The sequence below is a fragment of the Vanessa cardui genome, chromosome 1, assembly GCF_905220365.1.
Source record: "Vanessa cardui chromosome 1, ilVanCard2.1, whole genome shotgun sequence".
In the NCBI taxonomy this organism is placed as follows: Eukaryota; Metazoa; Arthropoda; class Insecta; order Lepidoptera; family Nymphalidae; genus Vanessa; species Vanessa cardui.
The window spans coordinates 12,698,796-12,720,221 of NC_061123.1; the positions used below are offsets into that span (position 1 = coordinate 12,698,796).

Here is a 21,426-nt window from a genome sequence, read left to right on the forward strand (position 1 = left end):
CAGCTAATGTATATCATTATATAATGAAACAATTATAACACATTCTTACTATAATCATCTCATCAGTAATAAGCGATTTAAATGATCGAGTGTAAATCAATTTTACAAAAAAATCCTTGTAATGGGAGAGAAAATAATCAACGTAGTGACCCTGACTTATAAACACAAAGGCAAGCCTCACTCGAGGCCCTATTTGTCTTTCGAAATTAGCGTAAAACACGTCGAACAATGACGTTATCAGTCTGCGTCTAAGCGGCGAATGATAAAATAAACAGTGTGCTTTATCTGAAACGGAGCGGGCAACACATGCACGGCGGCGGCGCCCCGCTACGACCGCCCGTTCGTATATTGACAGCTGAAACTGTCAACAAACGGGAATACAGCTCGTATCAATCCGAGCGACCAGCCGTCGAACTGTGGCACCATTCACGCTCACGTCGAAACGCGGATAGCACGTGGCCGTCTAATATTAGAGTGATTTCGCTTCCAAACATCGCGCAGTATTATAAAGTGTTCGCCCACATGGACAGCTCCGTCTGCTTATAACATATAAATGTTTATTTCAAACGACTTCGGAACATCAAGCAATGACCATCAGCCTCAAGTGGAGAGAATATGTGGCCGCCCTCAGTGGTTAGTGTTCATTAATTTTTACTTAGACTAAACGAATTGTATTCGTACATTATTGCGTACACACAATAATGCACGAATACATGGCGAGTGGCAACACTGAAGCCGGCTCTTTATTATTTTTTATTGTGTTGTGTTTAATATACCGTTATCGATATTAATGAAAACTTTTTGGGTGACAGTTTAATTTTGGTATTTCATTGTTTTTTAAATCGTTGTGAAATAGCTTTTCGAAAGGTTTAGTGTGCAATGTTAACATGTTTTCATTTATAATTCACTTTTAAACCTTTTGAGGTTGTTGTTACTACCGGTTATAATACTTCCGGATGTCGGATTGACGTTCCGGAAGACTGAACTGCCTAAATCAAATTGAAGCGATGACGAGCTTGTGTATAACGTATGTGTTGCGACATAATTATGAATATAATAAATAAAATCAATAAATTATCGTATACAAAACAATAATTGCTTTGATTTATGCAGGAAAAATACTATAAATTTGATTTTTATATAAATAATAGTCATTTAAATTTGTAACAGATTTTTTAATACGTAAATATGATCGGAATAAAATTAATTTTAATAAAAAACAACTTACTAGTCAAACGTTTAAACTTGACACAGTTCGACCAACTGGTTAAGTAATCGCGAAACGTCTTAAGGTCGCGGGTTCGATAGCCGACAATGTACTTATCCAGACTGTTACTGTGTGTTATTTTCCAAAACCCGTGCAGATCACTTATTGAATCAGCAACTTTATAAACGCTACTGAGATAATATTGTAAGGTTTAATACACGTGAAGCATAAATAATGCGACATACGTGCCTACAGCATACATTATAAGGCACCGGATATTATTTTTTTTTATCGTATATTTAGTATTTCCCTGTCATAATATTGATGGTGTATTTAAAATGTTACAAAGACTAATGCAAACGTGTTTATATACTTAAGCGAACTATACCTGTTTTGTCGATATCTTTTACAGGTATCTTTAGCAAATGGCTCTAAACATCCGCTCTTAATTAGAATGCTTACTTCTCTGATAAATAAGTATCGAGTTTAAGAATATAAAACTTGGTCCTTCGAATATCAAGATTGATTATATTTGCATTAAATATCGATTGTGTAATTGTGTTACGATTTTGTATTTGACTGAGATTAAAATATTTATTGCAAGAAGATAGATACTGTAGAAAAAAAAATCTTATGAAATTATGAATTTTTTTTAATAGAATATTATATAATAAAAATATCTAGTAACTCATTTTAAACGTTAGCTAATCAATCATAAATATACAAATTAACGTAGTTTATTTTTTTCATACTACACAAAATACATAATACACTTGCAAGGTACATACAAAATCTAGTGTGTTAAATTAAAACAATATTTAAATTTATAATATAAAGAAAACAAACAAACTCTTCATTTGTCTGGTTATAAAGGATAATGTCAGGAACTACCAGTTCGATTAAAAAATCATTTCCCCATTAGTCGAGGTTTGCGACCAAAAGGAGCTGAGTACCAATGAGAAATTTTATAAAAACGAGGAACAATTAGTCTCTTGTCTTTTGAAAGCTTTCGTTGCGTGCGTTGCGTAATAAGTTGAAATTTACGACGCAAAAATCACGTTTAACATTTTAAATATGGAATATAGCTGAGTTAAGTCGGTACGAACAAATAGTGTTTCGGTAATAAATTTAATTTACTTGAATAAAACAGCATTTTACAAAACACAATACAATTAGAAATACTATAAACATATGAAAGCATTTTTTTAAATAACTTAGTTTAAATATTATGCCTAATCAAATATTATCATTGTATAACAATGATTAACAGTCTGAAAATGTATGCGTACTAAAATGATGTCACAAATCAAGGCAACCCTGGCCTTGACCGTCAATTAAATGCGTAAATATTATCGCCATCTCGCACCTTAAGAACTTTAAACGTTACTAGTATTAAACAGTAGGTATATATACTGGAGGCGAGATGGTCCAGTGGTTAGAACGCGTGCATCTTAACTGATAATCGCGGGTTCAAACCCAGGCAGGTATCACTGAATATTCATGTGCTTAATTTGTGTTATAAACACAAATTAACATGAATATTACTTTTTTTAGTGTTATAAACACAAATTAAGCACATGAATATTCATCTCGTGCTCAGCGGTGAAGGAAAACATCGTGAAGAAACCTACATGATTCTAATTTCATAGAAATTCTACCACATTTGTTTTACACGAACCCGCATTGTAATAGCGTGGTGGAATATGTTACAAACCTTGTCCTCAAAGGGAGGGGAGGCCTTAGTCCAACAATGGGAAATTTACAGGCTGTTGTTGTATCAAGTCAAGTCTAAAAGTCGATGTTGATGACGATCGTGAAACTTCAATAAGCAATAGACTAGTTTTCTTTTTGTTCAAGAAACTTTAGATAAACAAGTCTCCGCAGACGAGTTGACCTTTGGAGTATCTATTCGATTACTTTTATTAACTTATTTTTATGTCTGTGTGGTTTTAAATATCACGATAAGAAAACATTTCAAGGGAAATTTTAAGATAACTTTACACACCATTTTATTTGTCTTCTACTGTTTTTTTTATTGAAATTTTTTACATCTTCATTCTTGTGTACCAGTTGTGTTTACTTTTATTTATGATTTAAGAAAAGTCACATGTTATTGTAACCCTTACAAAACATGTCGTAACTTATATATTAATAACGTAAACTGATTTATGTACCAGCGATTATGGAACGATAGCCGCTCATAATAAATCGGTTATGGTCGCATTTTGAAGAACGCCGTCATAAATGTACAGAGAATTCTATATTGCAATTTAAAAAATCATTACAATTTAACACACAGTGTCCAATTAGACAGTGGTTTTATGGATGTATAAGAAAAAATAATGAAAATCGTTACGAAAAATTCAAGTAAATTATTATCAAATTGTAACTGAACTAATTATAACTATTTATATAAAATAAGGTTTCATTGAAATTGAATCAAAACAAAAACTGTCATAGCCTTTGAAATTTGTAGTTTGAAGTTCTCTCGTGATCAGATTTAGAACCTTTACTGAGACAAAAATGTTTTTTTTTGAGGTGACAATACTCTGCATCGTGGGAAAGAGTGTTTAACGTTTTGGTAAAGTACAATAATAATTATCTCGCGTGCCTTTGCGAAAATACCATTGTATCTTTTTGCTTGACCAAATATGCCTGCGTGAATGTAACATAAGCATTAAATGTATCTTATATAAAATTATAAGCTTAAACTCATAGAATAATATGATATATATCTAATAGTTCATGTTTATTGAAAATTTTCCGTAATATGTGTCGACTGCAAAATATACTTAACTTTTTCCTGTTCAACTGTAACTATCAATTAAATGTCTATTCAAATTAGTTCCATGTTAAGCATCGATCTGATTAACGGAACAGCGATTGCGTGAAATTAAAAAAAAAATTAACTGAAACAAAAAACCATTGAATCGCACAGACAGACGAGAAAGTTTAAAGTACTTTCTTCAAGGTATCACGTTCTTACCCTTGACCGTTACTGTACTGTAGTTGGCCTTATTTTTTTCTTGTCTTGTCAACTTTATAAGCGAAGAAAATGGTTTTTGAGTTAGCAATAAACTATTAAGTACGAGTAATATAACATATACATAAATCAGCATACGAAAGTAACTTGGTCTACCTGTATCGTATCTCATCACAAATTAACCATAAAACACATAAACATATTAAATGACTAGAACAACAAGAAAATAAATTTAAAGTAAGTAATTACAACTTCATATTATTCAATGAGCGAATCTAACCTACACTGTTGGTTGCCTGGAAGAGTTCGCTATGTAACAATTAAGTCACAAAAATGGTACGCCTGTTTTATTTCAGCTGGATCCATGTTGGTTTTTATTTTCTCTGTGAAGTGTACAATAAAGTAAAGTAAAGTAAAACTATATAAAAATATACACATAATTCTACAACCGATATAAAAAATAGATATTGTTATTATTAACACAAGGGACCGGCATAACTTGTAACCTCTGTGCGCTAATTATTCATGCTTAGTTACTCTTTTACGGGACTACGCTTTTACGTAACAAGATTCTATGTGAAATAAATATTTTTACTATACTATCACATGTTTCATCTTCGTCTATCCTATTGTGGATATTGTCACATTATACTCAGGCTTAACCCAGTTCTGAAGCTTAATGGAGTGAGATGTAGGATTGTTTATTTATTTGTTATAAAAGGCCCATTCAATGCTAAGAGGCCAACACTCATGGCGCATTGGCGCTGTTAGAAATATTAAGAATTCCTCAAATCGCCAATGTGCCACCAACGTTGGAAACCAATTTATGTCATATCCCTTGTGTTGTCATATTCTAGCCCATTCGCCCTTCAAACGAGTATCGAGCAATACTATATAATATATCTTTGGCGGTAGAATTTTCATGAATATTTGCTACCTGCTAAGTATTTAATTGAAAAATTACTCTAAGTAACATGTTATTGCTTGTAGTGTTACATTAAATTGAAGGATATGATGAAATATCTGTTCCAAGTAAGATATAGAAAGATCTGGAACAAGCCCCAGAGATTTCATTAGAACTCGATTTTACATTAACACGCTCGATCCATCAGCGTGGCATTCATTTGATTAGTGCCGTCTCTCTAGACTCTAATTGAGAAAGCTAGATGAAAACCGTTTCCAAGGCGACATGTATGATTCATATTTTTGTTTCATCCGTCTGTATAATTTAATAAAACATTGGGGATGAAATATATTTCGTCATATGTGAATTCCAATTACATCTACGTATTAGGCGATTCGTAATTCATATGCACGAATAGTCCGTACTTTATTTTTCTTAACAGACTACACAATTGTGATAATTATTTATCGCTTTTATTATTCGATAAGAGGATGTAATTTAACAATAACTTTTGAGATGAAAATACATTAATTCGTATGAATAGAAGAGATTTTCTCCCGCCCGTTATCACAGCACCTCAATTAATACATAACAGAAAAATTCTTAACAAAAAACTTATTCTCCTATAAGGTACTACATCGTACATTCTTTGCCTATTACAGTTACTTCACACCAGCTTCATTTGTTTTTTTTTTCTTTTGAGAATTGCTTGTAAGCCTTTAGATTGAAAAGTTTTCAATACCGTGTTTATCAATCTGAATTTTAGAACGGCATCTTGACATCACATTTTTTTTAAATCGTTCGAAAATCGTTAAATAAAATTCAACTAACATATTAAGGTCATGGATATTCTTTGTGTTGACTACCAAATTATTGTTGAATCCCAAACTAAGCTTTTCTTAGGACCCGGATACGAAATCCAAAGACAGGATGGTCGGTTCACATACTGAGGATAACACACTACTACACTTACACACAACAACAACAAAAACAGCCTTTATGTTGCATAATGCGTAATGCGGGTTGGTGGAATACACATGTGGCTAAATTTATTTGAAATTAGACACATGCAGGGTTCCTCACGATGTTTTCCTTCACCCCATGAGATGAATTATAAACACAATTTATGCACATGAATATACAGTGGTGCCTGTCTGGGTTTGAACCCGCGATTATCGGTTAAGATGCACACGTTCTAATACTGGGCCATCTCGGCACTTACACAAACTTAGTTATTAAAATAGATCGGCAACGTCGCAGTATCAATTATTTTTTTACAATCTATTGTTTGGATACGACTGGCCTATAGAATTACTGTACAAAGATTGAAATAAATCACATAAATGTTTGAGGAATACCTTCAGAACAAACAACGTAATGAACAATTTTATTTATTTGAAATGTAAAATTAAATCATGACCCATTCGACTTATGAATGTAATAAATGAATACACCTAATTAGTGATCAATTGTTATTATAATATACTTATTGACATTCAACTTGTTTTCACAATTGAAGGCAATTGAAGAGAAAACTAAGGAACATAGTCCTAATAACAGCATAGTTGTATCGTATATTGACGCATTTCAATATAAATGTACCAAGAAATCTATATATATATAATAAAATTGGAGTGTCTATTTGTAATATTAAAATAACCGTTTTTTACTCAATGCATATGTGTGTGTACACGATACATGTACCAAAATAATATCTTTTACAATTTTGTCTCTCTAAGTGTTCTGGGCCGATTTTGACGGGACTTTTACTGGCAGATAGCTGATGTAATAAGGAGTAACTTAAGCTATATATATTAATTTTAGAATTAAATATAATGTTTCAGTTTAATTCCAACGCACACTAAGTAGCGGACATAGCTATTATGTTATTATTAAAATATTTATAGCAAATAAATAGTAAATAGTGATAACTGTTTTGTATCTAACATTATCTAAAAACAATCATAGAAGTTATTAAGTGTTTATTCATAAGAAAACATCAGATTAATTTAAACATATGAGTTATATAAATATGAAATCAATATCATTCAAATGGCCATTTCACATTTGTATATGATCAGTTCATTCGGTAAACTGCATGAAAATCATTCAAAATCATTTCGACTTATACGGTCTTTTGCTTATCAAACTTCTTTACTTTTAGTGGTAGACTGATGTGATAGGCTCACCAGATGGGGTATCTCATCTAAATCAATGAGATACCCCATCTGATGAGCCTATTCTACTTTAACCCGGGACGTCAAAACGTCGTTTAGTACCATTGTATTAATTTATATTATCTCGGATTCGTACAAAGTTCATTAGTCATCTCTCATCGCAAAGATATTATAGTCTTACCCCTTTGGAGGTATCTCCTATCTCATAAAATATCTTATGTTGGTAAAGCTAAAAAATCATTTATTTAATTATAATTCAAGCCATTTTATAAAATGTAACAATATCGTTTCAATTATTTGAATATAGCAACATTGTGTTTATAGAAGAACTGAGTAGTATAAGACCTTGCGTCGGTTAAACAGCTTGATCTTAATTAGACCATATGGCTAACTAATTGTATCAAGAACAGTGAACGCAACCATAAATCAATTTTCATTAACGCGCTCGTAAAAGGAATTAAATATTGTCTATATCTACACTTAGAATTCAAACTAAAAAAACGCGTAGAATTGAATCATAGATATTATTACTTACCAAAGAGATAAATGTTTCAGGAATATCTTTCTAGAAAATATATACCTATTTGATCAACCATACTACTGAGAAAATTGTAAGAAAATATGTTTATTTTGTAGAATATTATTATAATTTTATGATCTTCATAGACATCTTTACATAGAATAAAACAAAATCGCTTACCGCTTTCTGTCTTTGTGTCTTCTTTCAAAGAAGATCTTTTGGAGTTATACATATGTATAGTCATCATAATAACATCATAGTTATATGTGTATATCGTTTGGATTGAGAAAAAAATATGAGTGATTTTCATGATGCACTCGCAAGTGATAACATGAAATCTTTACGAAGTTGCTTGCTAAACCGTCAATCGAGTTTCGAATTTCTCGAAGTAGACAATCATAGATTTTTTTCACAAAAATAACTGATAATAATTAATATTTTATTATTAATAAGTTCTTTATAAATAATCACATGCAATTAGTTTGTTAGTACTATTTTCTGTTATACCGATATCGTAGTACATCTCCCACGCGTACATAAATACACGCACATTTTTTAAATTGTTTTGTATTCTTGATTTAATCCCGTAATTTTCATGTTTGCTGGAGATAATTAGTAAAAAAACATATTTATTTACTTTTATTGTTTACATAAAAAAATATAATAATTGCTTAAAAAGAACCCTTTGCTATGTCAGGTAAAAATACCTTTGTCCTGTATTGAGACCTTATTCCTTTTTTTTGTTTAGCTTATAGCTTTACAATTTTGGCTTTTGTACCCTAATTATACGGAAAGTTTTAACAATTTGCATTATGTATAAGTCTTTTTATACTTATAACGAATACCTAACTTAAGCGAAGATTACGAATAAAAACACAAAAATATAAATATGAAACCTTATCTTCTAAATATAGATTAAATTTAAAAGTGTAATATTTATGAGTGTTTCACATAATATATTTATGTATACAACTAACACGCAAACAATTACAACATACGTCACGCAGAACGTAAAATGAATGAAGAATACCTACCTATTTACATAAGTCGCATTCTGTAAGTAAATATGTATATTTAAATAGAACATTGAGGAAGTCGCTTGTCATTCCTCTCTATGATACATATCATAATGTGACTACTACCAAAATATACTATTTTAATATGCACTTTTAAAAACATTATTATCGCAAGTCATTATTACAACATATTTTTTTCTTTAGTGACCTATTTACTGACGCGATTATGAAATAGCTATGATTATTAATATCTGAATGCAATGTTTACAGGACGTATATATATTACATTTTTTTTATGGTAATGGTTGGCGGACGAGCATATAGGCCACCTGATGGTAAGTGGTCACCATCACCCATAGACAATGAAGCTGTAAGAAATATCAACTATTCCTTACATCGTCAATGTGCCACCAACCTTGAAAACTAAGATGTTATGTCCTTTGTGCCTGTAGTTATAGCTACACTATAAGTTATATATACACTAGCTCACTCACCCTTCAAACCGGAACACAACAGTACTGAGTACTGTTATTTCAAAGGCTTGCACAAAGCCCTACCATCAACAAAACATAAAAAAGTTCTGTATATATTAATATTATAAATGTAAAATAGACTCTGACAGTCTGTCTTTCACAACCAAACCGATGAACCCAATTTGATGAAATTTGGTATGAAGGAAACTTGATTTCCATGAAAGGACATAGGCTACTATTTCGCCTCACACACGACAACCAACACCCAAAAACGCGAGCAAAACCGCCTGCGAACACAAGTAGACAATAATTCTATTGCAACATAGCATTTTATAATCTTTATTAATAAACAATTATTTTTATATTAATAGAATGTACCTAATTATCAACTGTTAGTGTGATTATCTTGATGTTAACTTTGTACGCTTCGTTGCTGTAATTTCGTTATCTTCTGAACAATCTTAACTTTAGTTCTGAAGGGTTAGTGAACCCATCTCATATATTATGACATTCATCAAGATGTAAGGCTTGGAGAGGCATTACCAGCAAGGAATTGTTTGGATAGGACTCACTTCTATAAATACATGTATATGTGATGGTGACTACTGGATATTACGTGGCACAATTAGTCAACTACGATATGTTAAAAAACTATATAATATATACTATATCAACGAAATAAACCCAACTATAACTGTTTTATACAAGTTCAGTATATTTTTCTATGCCACTTAATAATTATGTTTAAATAATGCTTGTTAAAAAAAACATATTATTATTTCAAAAGTATAATAAAGGGAAGTACTAGCAGTTTTGAATCATTATTTTACAAAACTAGGTATATTAAGTTTAGTGAAGTATACTTACATATATGTAATAGCATTCGTCGCAATTAGTAAGCATTGATTTTCATAAGCAAAATTGAATTGCAAATAATAATTAATCCATTTATAGACTGAAGTACTGAATTTCTTGACGGATCTAGGTACTCCGTTGATTCAGCATTCCGACCGTTGGATTTACGATTAATTAATCTTGTAGGAGGACGAATCTAAAGTACAGAATACAGTATATTCGAAATATGACTGTATTTTTAATTTTCATTCGAAAATACTAACAAATAAGTTTTCTTTTTCTCAAAAAAATATATATAGTTCCGCATACTACAATTTTGGATCATGTCATTAGTACGATAATTATAACTTAAAAAAAACCTACGTAAAACGTTACTCTGTTACAGTTTTATAGATAGAATGTAGGTACATAGATTCGTGATTAACGAATGCTAATAATAATAATGGTAGAAAAAGCATATTATTCGATACAAGATTTTATAGATGATAAAAAAGCGTGGAGTTAATACCTGTTGACTTCCAAGCAGGATACATTAATTGAAATAATTGTGTTTAATTAACATGACGTTGTATTTTTTAAATGTTAAAAAAGAGTAACTACTGAGTTTCTTGCCGGTTCTTCTCGGTAGAATCTACTTTCCGAACCGGTGGTAGCTTCACTTAATTGTAAAATGACGATTCAAAAGTGCTTATAAAAGCCTACTTGAATAAAGTTTATTTTGATTTTGATAGACGCTTGCTTGCAGTGAGACCAACACAGAAGGTGAAGTTAATGGTAGACAAAGACAATGTGGATCTCCTTTACCTGTAATTATGTGTGTGTGTGTGTGTGTGTGTGTGTGTGTGTGTGTGTGTGTGTATGTGTTTCGGCTTCGCACTGATAAAACAAAATATAAACGTTTAGAATTAAAAATATAATGTTTTTTCTCTTCGACCAAATATTTATGTTCTAACACAGAACAATTTAACAAAAATTTATCATCTCGATTTGATGAATGACATATCAACGCATACAGATTTTTTCTTCATATAGAGAAAAAATCACTTTTGTATGTACCCATTTTATTTATTACTAGCGATCCGACCCGGCTTCGTATGGATAAAACTCAGTTAGTAAATATACTAAAAAAATCACTTAAGAAACTTCTAAAATTATCAATGTTTATTTACTATATTGTCCATGTATTATATACAAAAACCTTCCTCTCGAATCAATCTATCTATTAAAAAACCCGCATCAAAATCCGTTGCGTAATTTTAAAGATCTAAGGGGCATAGGGACAGACAGCTGTAAGCGAATTTTATACTATGTAATGGTGATACGTATAACAAATAAAACTATACATTATTCCGACTGCTCAGTTCCATAATTATATAAATACTGAATAATTATCTTGTACTACTAGATGATTGCACAAACATGGTCTAGGACTCGACATCGTTACCGATATCATTGAAAATAAGTGGGTCACTTTATATTCAACAGTAATCGCGATGAGGAAATATACTTTTTTAATTATATATTGTACTAAATAATATCGCATATCGTTCGATAAATTATCAGTATCTATTTAAACGATAATGTAAATAGTCAACTTGCTTAGAAGATAACGTTATCTCTTAATAACTTAATCCTTATTATAATTTAAAAAGTAATTACTAAGTTACTTGCGGGTTTTTTTAGTAGTACCAAACTATATGAAGGAATTGTTAATTTTTATAATAGTAACAAATTTACGCAACCATTTTGTATGTGATCGTTTTTAAAAAAATCTACATAACTTTTATAAACCGTTCCATATCTCGCGATCTAACACTTAATCATTGTATTTCTAGTTTATTTTTGAACACGCATAGCCGAAAATATCTTCCGTGCTTGTAAGACTCCATAAAATTATCTACCGCGAGGTCATTGACCCTTTATTTTTAAGATTAAATTTAGTCTCATATATATATTCATATTTTACACGATTCTATGATTAATTTACTACTAGTACCCTTGAGTTTATATAACCCTATAGTAATTTTTAATTACTAGTCTCTCAAATGAGAACCCAAGATCAAAGCTTTTCACCAACTAGCCCCTTTCATACTTCTCATCAAACCGATGGTATACATTTATCTTGTTAAACTATTGTTCACGAGTCGTTTTAATTGATAGCTTAATTGAACAAAGTAATTAACAATTATCTTTTTAATTTTTTGTATAAAAATTCCAATGAATCAATCAGAAATTTATATCAGTTGTGAAATATCTAAAATCTGATACAAGAAAATCGAAGAAATCGTTATCGATTTTTAATCGGTACATCGTTATTCGTAATTGATTAAAAAAAATTAAAAATTTTTACCGAATGAACTTACAATAATGACTTTGGAAATACTGTGTGCTTACGATTGTAATTGTGTATTAAGTATGTTAATTTCAATAAAGTCATTATTATAATGTTTAAAGGATTTGACTTCATTTATTTTAATTAATTGCCTAAACCAACCTTAAAACCTAGATCTATAACATATACTGTATATATAACATATACTGGCTATTTTTCTACTCATTTATCACACTAACGATTGTACACTTATTTATAATAAACGTACACAACTGAGAAAAGTCGAGTAATAAATAATAATTGTCGTCACAACAACAATTATTTACTTAGATTGCGATGTACTACCGGTTCTAATGATAAAACCTACATAGATAAGACTTCATAGAACCTTGCACGAAAGCAATAAATTAAACGCACTAGTTATCTATTTCAGAATTTTCCTCTTTAACTATTTCCCTACACGTGGAAATAGACTGTATGTGATCATTAAACTTAATGAACTGTAATGGGGGTAACACCTAATTAATCTCGACCTGCGGGACAAAAGCCTCTATATAATAATTGAATCATTACCCAAACACTTGACCTTGAACTCACAATCATCGATTGAGATCCATATTTCTAGCCACTGGGCCTTGTAAAAAAAAAAGTAGTATAATGTCCGCAATGGCTAATATCTTAACAGGGTTTTACACAGTTCTCACCCGTTTACTATAAGGTAGTCTATTTGATTGTCTTTTAGTGTAGTCTGTTAGTCTGTTTACCTATATCATATAAGAAAAAAAAATGCAGTTTAATATATTTTGTCTTCTATTTAAATAAATATTCGACTATTTTATAGAACTGTTTAACGTTGACGCAGGAATAAAAATAAATAACCCTTTTTTTGCTTACGTTCAAATCATATATATATTTACATAGTTTGGTTAAATTTTAAATTAATTCGAATAGGTACCTATATTTTTAATTGAATAAACAAAAATTTTATCAAACAGAAAAACCGACTTCAAACAAAACTCTATTTAAATAAATATGGAACTTTCAAATAAAAAAATATCAAAATTGGGTGAACCGATGTTGATAGTTTTTTAAAGTCAAAAGCTATGAGTGTGAATTTATGAGGTAACAAACATTAAAAAATTTATACAGACGAATTGATAACCTCCTCCTTTTTGAAGTCGGTTAAAAAGTCTACTCTCCGAACTAAATGGTGATACAGATATGTTTTAAATATATGTAATATAATAAACTGAAAAATAAGCTCAATTCGGTTGTATTTATATATTTCTACTTCAGAACTCCGTGCCTTTTATGAACCGAACTGGAAAATCGTTTTGTTTTGAATACTTTACGCTTGATTTTATTTAAATTTGAAGAACGAATACCACAGATTAAAAATCATCTTTTATGCGCACGAATTTTATCTGTCATTTGTTTTGACACGGTATTGTTTTTCGTATTCGTCACAATCATATTTCAACTGTGTTTCATGTTACTTCGAATGTCAAATCTATACAAAAAAAAAAAACAAAACAAGAGTGTCTATTTGTAATATTAAAATAGCCATTTTTAGTCAATGCATGTTTATTTATACACGGTACGTATAACAAAATAACATTTTTTTACAATTTTTGTCTGTCTGTCTGTTTGTTCCGGCTAGTCTAACGGCTGGACCAACTTTGACGTTACTTTCACTGGCAGTTAAACGATGTGATAAGAAGTAACGTAAGCTACAATTTTTTTTTTTGTTAAATTAGAAATAGAAAGATATGAATCGCATTATACACAAATGAATAATAAATAAGACCGTTAATTGAATTGTACAGGTAATCAAACATAACAAATTAACCAAAAGCTATGTTGAGTACTATGTTGAGTATACTCATTACTTCTAAGTACGACTTGTTTCACAATGAAAATGACAATAGGGGCTTTGAGACACTCGTTCGGGAATTTTGTGGTTATGTGTGACGTCTCATACAATATTAGAATACATTTTTCTTAAATCGAGTCGAGATAGCCCAATGGTTAGAACGCGAGCATCTTAACCGATGGTTACAGGTTCAAATCCAGACAAGCACCACTGAATCTTCATGTTATTTGGAAAACATCGTGAGAAAACCTACATGTGTCTAGGTTCATAGAAATTCTGCCACATGTGTAATCCACCAAGCCGTCATAGAACAACGTGGTGGAATATATTCCAAACCTTCTACTCAAAGGAAGAGGAGTATTAGTCCAGCAATGGAATATTTACAGGCTGTTGTTGTAGTTTTTTCTAAATACGTGTAGGTCAATGAACTTGTATTTAAGATTACTTAGTCATTTAATTGAACTTAAACCAAACCAGGATAATAATATTTTTTCGATTTATTTTATCGTAATCAATTTTGTGGCGATAAAATCGGCAAGTACTTTATTATTTTGTATTTGTTTGTATTAATGTGTATTTTAAGTCTCCTGCATATTTTTTACGGCGTTGAGTTGCTTATAAACATATAAAAGGTACAACAATTTTTTGTTACTTATTATGAAACCGGTTGAATACGAATTTAATATGTACGAGCTCCTTTGAGAGAGTTTTAAATAACTTGTCGTTTTAATTAACGTTATCATTTTATATTATAATTGATGCAAATCAGATGGTCGGAATAAATATATTTTTATTATTATAAGTTTAACGTCGTAAACATTTATTAAGATCACATGAGTATGTGGTCAGCTGAAGAAATTAATACTTAGTCAGGATATTATCTACACATATAATAAAATTGGTGTGTCTATTTGTAATATTAATATATTCACTTTTTACTAAATGCATATCCATGTGTACACGGTACATATACCAAAATAACATTTTTTTACAATTTTTGTCTGCCTGTTTGTTCGTGCTAATCTCTAGAACGGCTAAACTTATTTTGGTGGGACTTTCACTTGCAGATAGCTGATGTAATAAAGAACGACTTAGGCTATTTTTATTTTAAGAATTATAAAATTTAACTAAAATTAAAACGCGCCCAAAGTCACCGTCAAAGATAGTACTTTAGTATGTGTTAATGTCACTAATCTACTAATGTATTATAAATGGATTGAATTGATTGATATTTTTGAAATGGATTGGGACTTCGCAAAGTTAAAGGAGTTTGCATTGTGATCCGGTTCCAATATGTAGTCTAAAAGTTTTACTCCAAACATAATAGTCATACAAGGACTGAAAATAGACTATTTAACGTTTGAAAAATGTACATATATCCAGAGATCTGTTTATATTCCCTTGTAAAATTCATGGCAATAATATCAATTCCAAACCAATTTTATCCTGCGAATAATTACATAATGAATATTTTATTAAGTTCAATAAAACTTTTGAAGGAGACTCACATATATTTCATAATATAATAGCAAAGAGAAAATACTTGTTTATATATATCGACCAAATAATACTACAGCGGTACTGCCAACAAAACTACTTCGCTCTGTTGAATATTTAATATTTTCATTGCCTTTTCGAAACTCCCAAATTCATCACTTACATGTTACCCGGAGGGCTAATGTAAGATGGAATGGGGAGATAAGAAATTCGAGTAAAAAATACTTTGTTTGAATTTCCAGCAACTCTAATAACGGCGGCGGCTGGCACGACCGTCGGGTGGACCTCGCCCACGCTGCCAATACTCCTGGCAAAGGACTCTCCAATACAAACATCAGCCGATCAGAGCTCATGGATCGCCTCGCTTATGATTCTTTTTTCAGGTAATTTTTAATTTTTTTATTTATTAAGAACCTTATATAATTTCTTTGACAACCGCAGATAACCTCAGAACAAATTCGATGTTTCAATAATTATTATTTATTCTTTAAGATTAATATAATTTATATTACTTTGTAATACAACGCCTTTAAAGTAACTAAGAGCCTCATCTTCATCAATCAACTAAAAAAATAGTTAAATACATCTATAATTAGTAAATAGCAGAATTACAAATACACCATAAAGGGCAAGGAGTGTTGTCATCGGGCGGATTGAAAAACCTCTTTATTGTTTATGATTGTAGATTCTGTATTTTATGCAACAAAACAACAAAGCAAACGAATGATGATGATAAAATTTTACGATTTATAATAATAACGAAAAAAAATCTCATCAATTTTCAATAATCTTTTCCAGCCGCCAGTCCTATTCCCGCCTCGTACCTCGCAGACAGAATAGGCACAAAAAGGACGTTGCTTCTAGCTGCTATCCCTTACATCATTGGCTGGATCCTCGTGATGCTGGCGGCTAACGTCCCCACAATATATGCCGCCCGTCTCATCTCTGGCCTCGGCTATGGCATCGCATACACCGCAGCCCCCATGTACCTTGGCGAAATAGCTTCGAACGAAGTACGAGGAGCCATGGCCACCCTTATCACTGTGATGTCGAAGGTTAGTTACAGTATTATCAAGAAAAAAAATGTTAAACGTTCCTAATCTCTATCTCTGTATCTATACGTGCGTGTGTAATGTACTCGGCATGTTAACGCTTATCTCATGTCATAATCAGAATATCCTTTACCGACTATCATTATCATATCAACTTGCAAATATTGGTAACTACCATATATTAAATAATTTTGCCATAACGTTTATTGATATTTACCAAATTAACTAGCAACACTAATAAATATTATATGGTACTATGTCAATGCATATAAAGTGATTATAAATGAAAATTAAGGAATGAAAAAATACTTGATTTTAGTTGGTTTATTGAAGACAGGAAGAAAACCGAAAACGATAACTCTGTTTTAATCTCGTAACCCTATTGACCTATTTAACTGGTTAAGATAATCTCTTAATATATAACAAATAACCAATTTAATCGTAATAATATAACAAGTTTATTTTATTTATTTGTTTATTTTATTGATTTGTATCTATTCTTTAATTTAATTTATTAATAATATATTTGCTTTTTACTCACGGCTCACGACTTGTCAAACATGATGCATTTTTGATTAAAATATACCTTAATTAAAACTTTCTATTAACTTTTCTTAGTCGTCCATCTGTCTACAACAATAACTTTATGCTCCTGTCAAAACTATTGCAGAACAATAAATAGTTAGCAAGTATTTTTAATATAATTAATTTGCGAGTAAGTTTCAACTCTCTTTGTTAGTTACAAGTTAATTATGCATCAGTTGGCAAGTCTTGGAAACCTTCAAAGTTACTCATTTTAAGGTACAACTATACAACAACACGACCAAAGCTAAACTATTCTAGCATAAGTTTAAATCTATCAAAACCAAAATTATGTGCGTGTGTACTTATGTATTTGTATGTGAGTAAGTTTGTGTATTATTTTTGAAAATGTATTTATTTGATACTAGTTGACGCTGCGCTAGCATTTTTGGTTGGTTGTCATGTAAGGTAAAAAAGTAATGTCCTTTCTTGTAGTTCAAGTTTGCTTCATATCAAATTTCATCAAATTTGCTTCAGCGTTTTGGTCGTGTAAGAGCGACTGACAGATAGATATATAGAGTTACTTTCAAATTTATAATATTAATAATTAATTAATACAATATAGATTTAACACAGCACTTCTCGTACCCCCAGTTATACAAGAAATTAAAATTTATCCTCAATCTATTAAAGAAAACCACAATCTAAGAGAGAGAAAGACTATATCTTTGGTCTCAGTCTTTTACTGTTTAAGTTGGTAATATCAGAACTATATCTTGGCACCAAATAGATGTCGAAATTTCACATGAAAAGACTATAATTATAACTAATCTTAGTAAACTAAAATGGATTAAATAAACTGTGAGTAACATTAATTGAAACCTTGAGCGATAAAGACTTTGGCCTAATTTTTACGTCAAAGTAATTAAAAAGGTACTGAAATCATTTAACAAAGTACCAAGATTCTCAGTATATATTTAAGATAACATTTATTAAGCTTGCCTCATTTAAAAGTAGAGGAAGTTAAGTTATAGAAAATAAGTGTATTTATGTTTTAATATATACAAGGCGAATTCTCACAAGTAACTTGTTAAAATTTTCAATGAGATCTTTTCACAAAATTTGTAGAATTCGTCCACATTTTGTTCGTTCAATCGGTATAATGTTATATCGGCTAAAATGTTCGTTTGTTACATATATTTTAAAGTCATCATTATCATCTTAGAATATATTCTAATTTTTTAAATATATATATATATTTTTTCAATATTCTGGAAATTGTGTGAAAGATGACACGGCTAGAAAGAATGTTACTTATCTGAGATGTCAGACAGAGAAGTATGGAAGAAGAAGACATTTTGCGTATGGACAGATGGTTGATCCACTCCATAACTGCCTCGTTATTCTAAACGGCTAGCAGCCCTATTCCTGGAGTCATTATTATCTTGGGCCGGACCCCGAAACAAGACAATTAAAATGTATTGTGTATGTCTGTTACGAAATTCTCGCTCTGGGGATTTATAACGTTTGCAGTGATCGCAAATACTCTATTCTCGGAAACTGAAATGCGTTGGTCATACGCCTGAACTCTTATCGCTAGTATCAGCTTATGAGAGTGCGGGTAGAGTGCACCTCTGTTAATACATACACGCATTATGGTCTAATAAAGTTAGAGTCTATTGAAAATGGTCGCCTTATCCGTAATTGGTCAGGATTACTTGGATAGTATTGAGACAATTTTCAATAACATTCATTCATTTCATTACATATATTTATTGAGATATTGTTCTTTACAGTTTGGAATCCTGTCCCAGTACTGCATCGGGCCGTACGTCTCAATGCTGGGGCTGGCGAGCTTCAATATAGCAATACCAATTCTTTTCGTGGTCACATTCAGCACAATGCCGGAATCGCCGTATTATTATATTAAAACAGGAGACACGAACAGAGCCGAGAGGTCATTGAAACAACTTCGTGGAAGATATTACATGAACGAAGAATTGGATAGTATGTCACACTTAGTCAATGAAAATATGAAAGATAAAAGTCGCTGGAAAGACTTGTTTATTGTTAGTGGAAATAGAAAAGGACTTATTTTGTTATTCGGAATATATTTTACTCAACAGTTTTGCGGTAGTACCGCTATTATATCATATGCTCAACAAATATTCGGTGCTGCTGAAGGCGGCTTAGGAGCTAAGGAGTCTTGTATATTATTTGGTACAGTGCAGTTGCTGACGTCAGCGATATCTTCACAATTAGTAGATAGGTTAGGGAGGAAGCCGCTTCTATTGGTGTCTTCGTGTGGAGTTGGACTTGCAAACGTAATCATAGGTGCATACTTTTTTATGAAATTCGAAAACAGTGAACTAGTTTCTGCTCTGAAGTTCATTCCGATTGTTGTGATACCTATATTCATATTTTCATATACCATAGGATTAGCTACGGTACCTTTCGCTATAACGTCGGAAATATTTCCGACGAACATAAAGTCCAAAGCGACTTGTGTTATTCAAATATTTGTAGCTTTAATGACATTTGCAGTTACAAAGTTGTATCAAGTGATTGCGGACAATTTAGGGAATTATGTGGCATTTTGGTGTTTCGGAATATTGTCAATGGGAGGTGTTATCTTTATATTAGTATTACTACCGGAAACAAAAGGCCAATCGTTCGCTGCTATACAAGATAAGTTGAACTCGAAGGAAAAAGTTAGATATGAGAAACGAGACGACCACGCTGGAAGTGTCAGAATATTGTGATAATACATTTAAACGGTATACAGTGTTTTTAATGAAATAATAACTTGTACTTAATATTACTTACATCTCCGTCCATCATAATGTTTTGTAATCATTCCGATGTTCAAATAAAGCTTGAATAAGATCTGAGAAAGAACAATGAACATCACTCTCCATAATCACTTCAAACCGAAATATATATATTATATTTAATACTCGATTAATAAATTTAGGTACATCCTTTACACAATTATTTATTTTTAATAAATAACGTTACAACGAAATTTTTAATAACGTTATAATTAAAGTGCATATTATAATTATAACGTTATTTATTATTTTAACGAAACAAATAATTGAGTAAAAATGTACTGTCCATATTGATACAGCGAAAGTTAATTGAATATATTGTTACATAATAGTAATATGAAAACAAATATACTATTAATAATCATGCTATGTTTATCGCTGTAGCGCTTGTTGTTATTTTTTAATTGATTATCGTTCGTTAAACTGAATCAATTTAAATTACAATAGAAATAAATCAAAGTAAATAGTGAATCTCTCGCATCAAATAACACATATGTATTGTAATACATATGTACTAATACAATAAGGTAACATCTGCAGTTAGGTCAATAATAATTTCATATAATAATATGCGTTATAATCGATTATGTACTTAAGTGTATTTTATTTATTGATTAATGATAATGTTTAAAATACATAAATTGTGATATAAAGTCTCGCCTTCTTTGTGTATTTTTAAAATACAATAAATAAACTTAGTATACAAAATAATTAGTATATAACGGTATTAAATAGCAAATGCATTTTCAAATTGTGATGTTCTATCATTCCCAGTGCCTTAATGTCGAGTGCCATTTAAATACTTGGTATAATATTATGAATACATGTTACAAATGTCCAAATATTTTTAATATTAATATATTACAAATGTTTTATTATATTAAAGTAATTTTATTTAAACTTCCCTACAATATAAGACAACCAAGTAAACTGCAACAGTTTTCTGGTATATATCCTTATCATATATTTCTATTATTTTTCTTTTTATTCTATAACATTTATAAAGCAGGCAATATATTAGCACACGATTATTTAGATGATGAGCAAATTTGAGAGATAACTTATTGATTTTTATAATATACCAAATATAAAAGTTTATACCATAATTTTTAACATTAAAGGTTACAAAAGACTAATGACTTAGTGTCTTGCTATTTCGATATAATATACACTCCTTATTGGTA

The 21,426-nt window shown here is 30.7% G+C and overlaps 1 protein-coding gene across 1 annotated transcript; it reads left to right on the top strand.

Annotated features, from left to right (window-relative positions):
* The first annotated feature begins 312 nt into the window (after positions 1–312).
* LOC124529922 (facilitated trehalose transporter Tret1-like) lies at positions 313–21,080 on the top strand. Its single transcript, XM_047103864.1, has 4 exons — positions 313–633; positions 16,080–16,220; positions 16,636–16,892; positions 19,208–21,080. Exons 1-4 carry the CDS (start codon positions 588–590, stop codon positions 20,171–20,173), a joined length of 1,410 nt encoding a protein of 469 aa, XP_046959820.1. The 5' UTR covers positions 313–587; the 3' UTR covers positions 20,174–21,080.
* The last annotated feature ends 346 nt before the right edge of the window (positions 21,081–21,426 follow it).

Coding starts and splice junctions, on each gene's coding strand:
- LOC124529922 (XM_047103864.1), top strand. CDS start 588: ATGACCATCAGCCTCAAGTGGAGAGAATATGTGGCCGCCCTCAGTG. Junction 16,221..16,635: donor GCTTATGATTCTTTTTTCAG/GTAATTTTTAAT, acceptor AATCTTTTCCAG/CCGCCAGTCCTATTCCCGCC. Junction 16,893..19,207: donor TTATCACTGTGATGTCGAAG/GTTAGTTACAGT, acceptor TGTTCTTTACAG/TTTGGAATCCTGTCCCAGTA.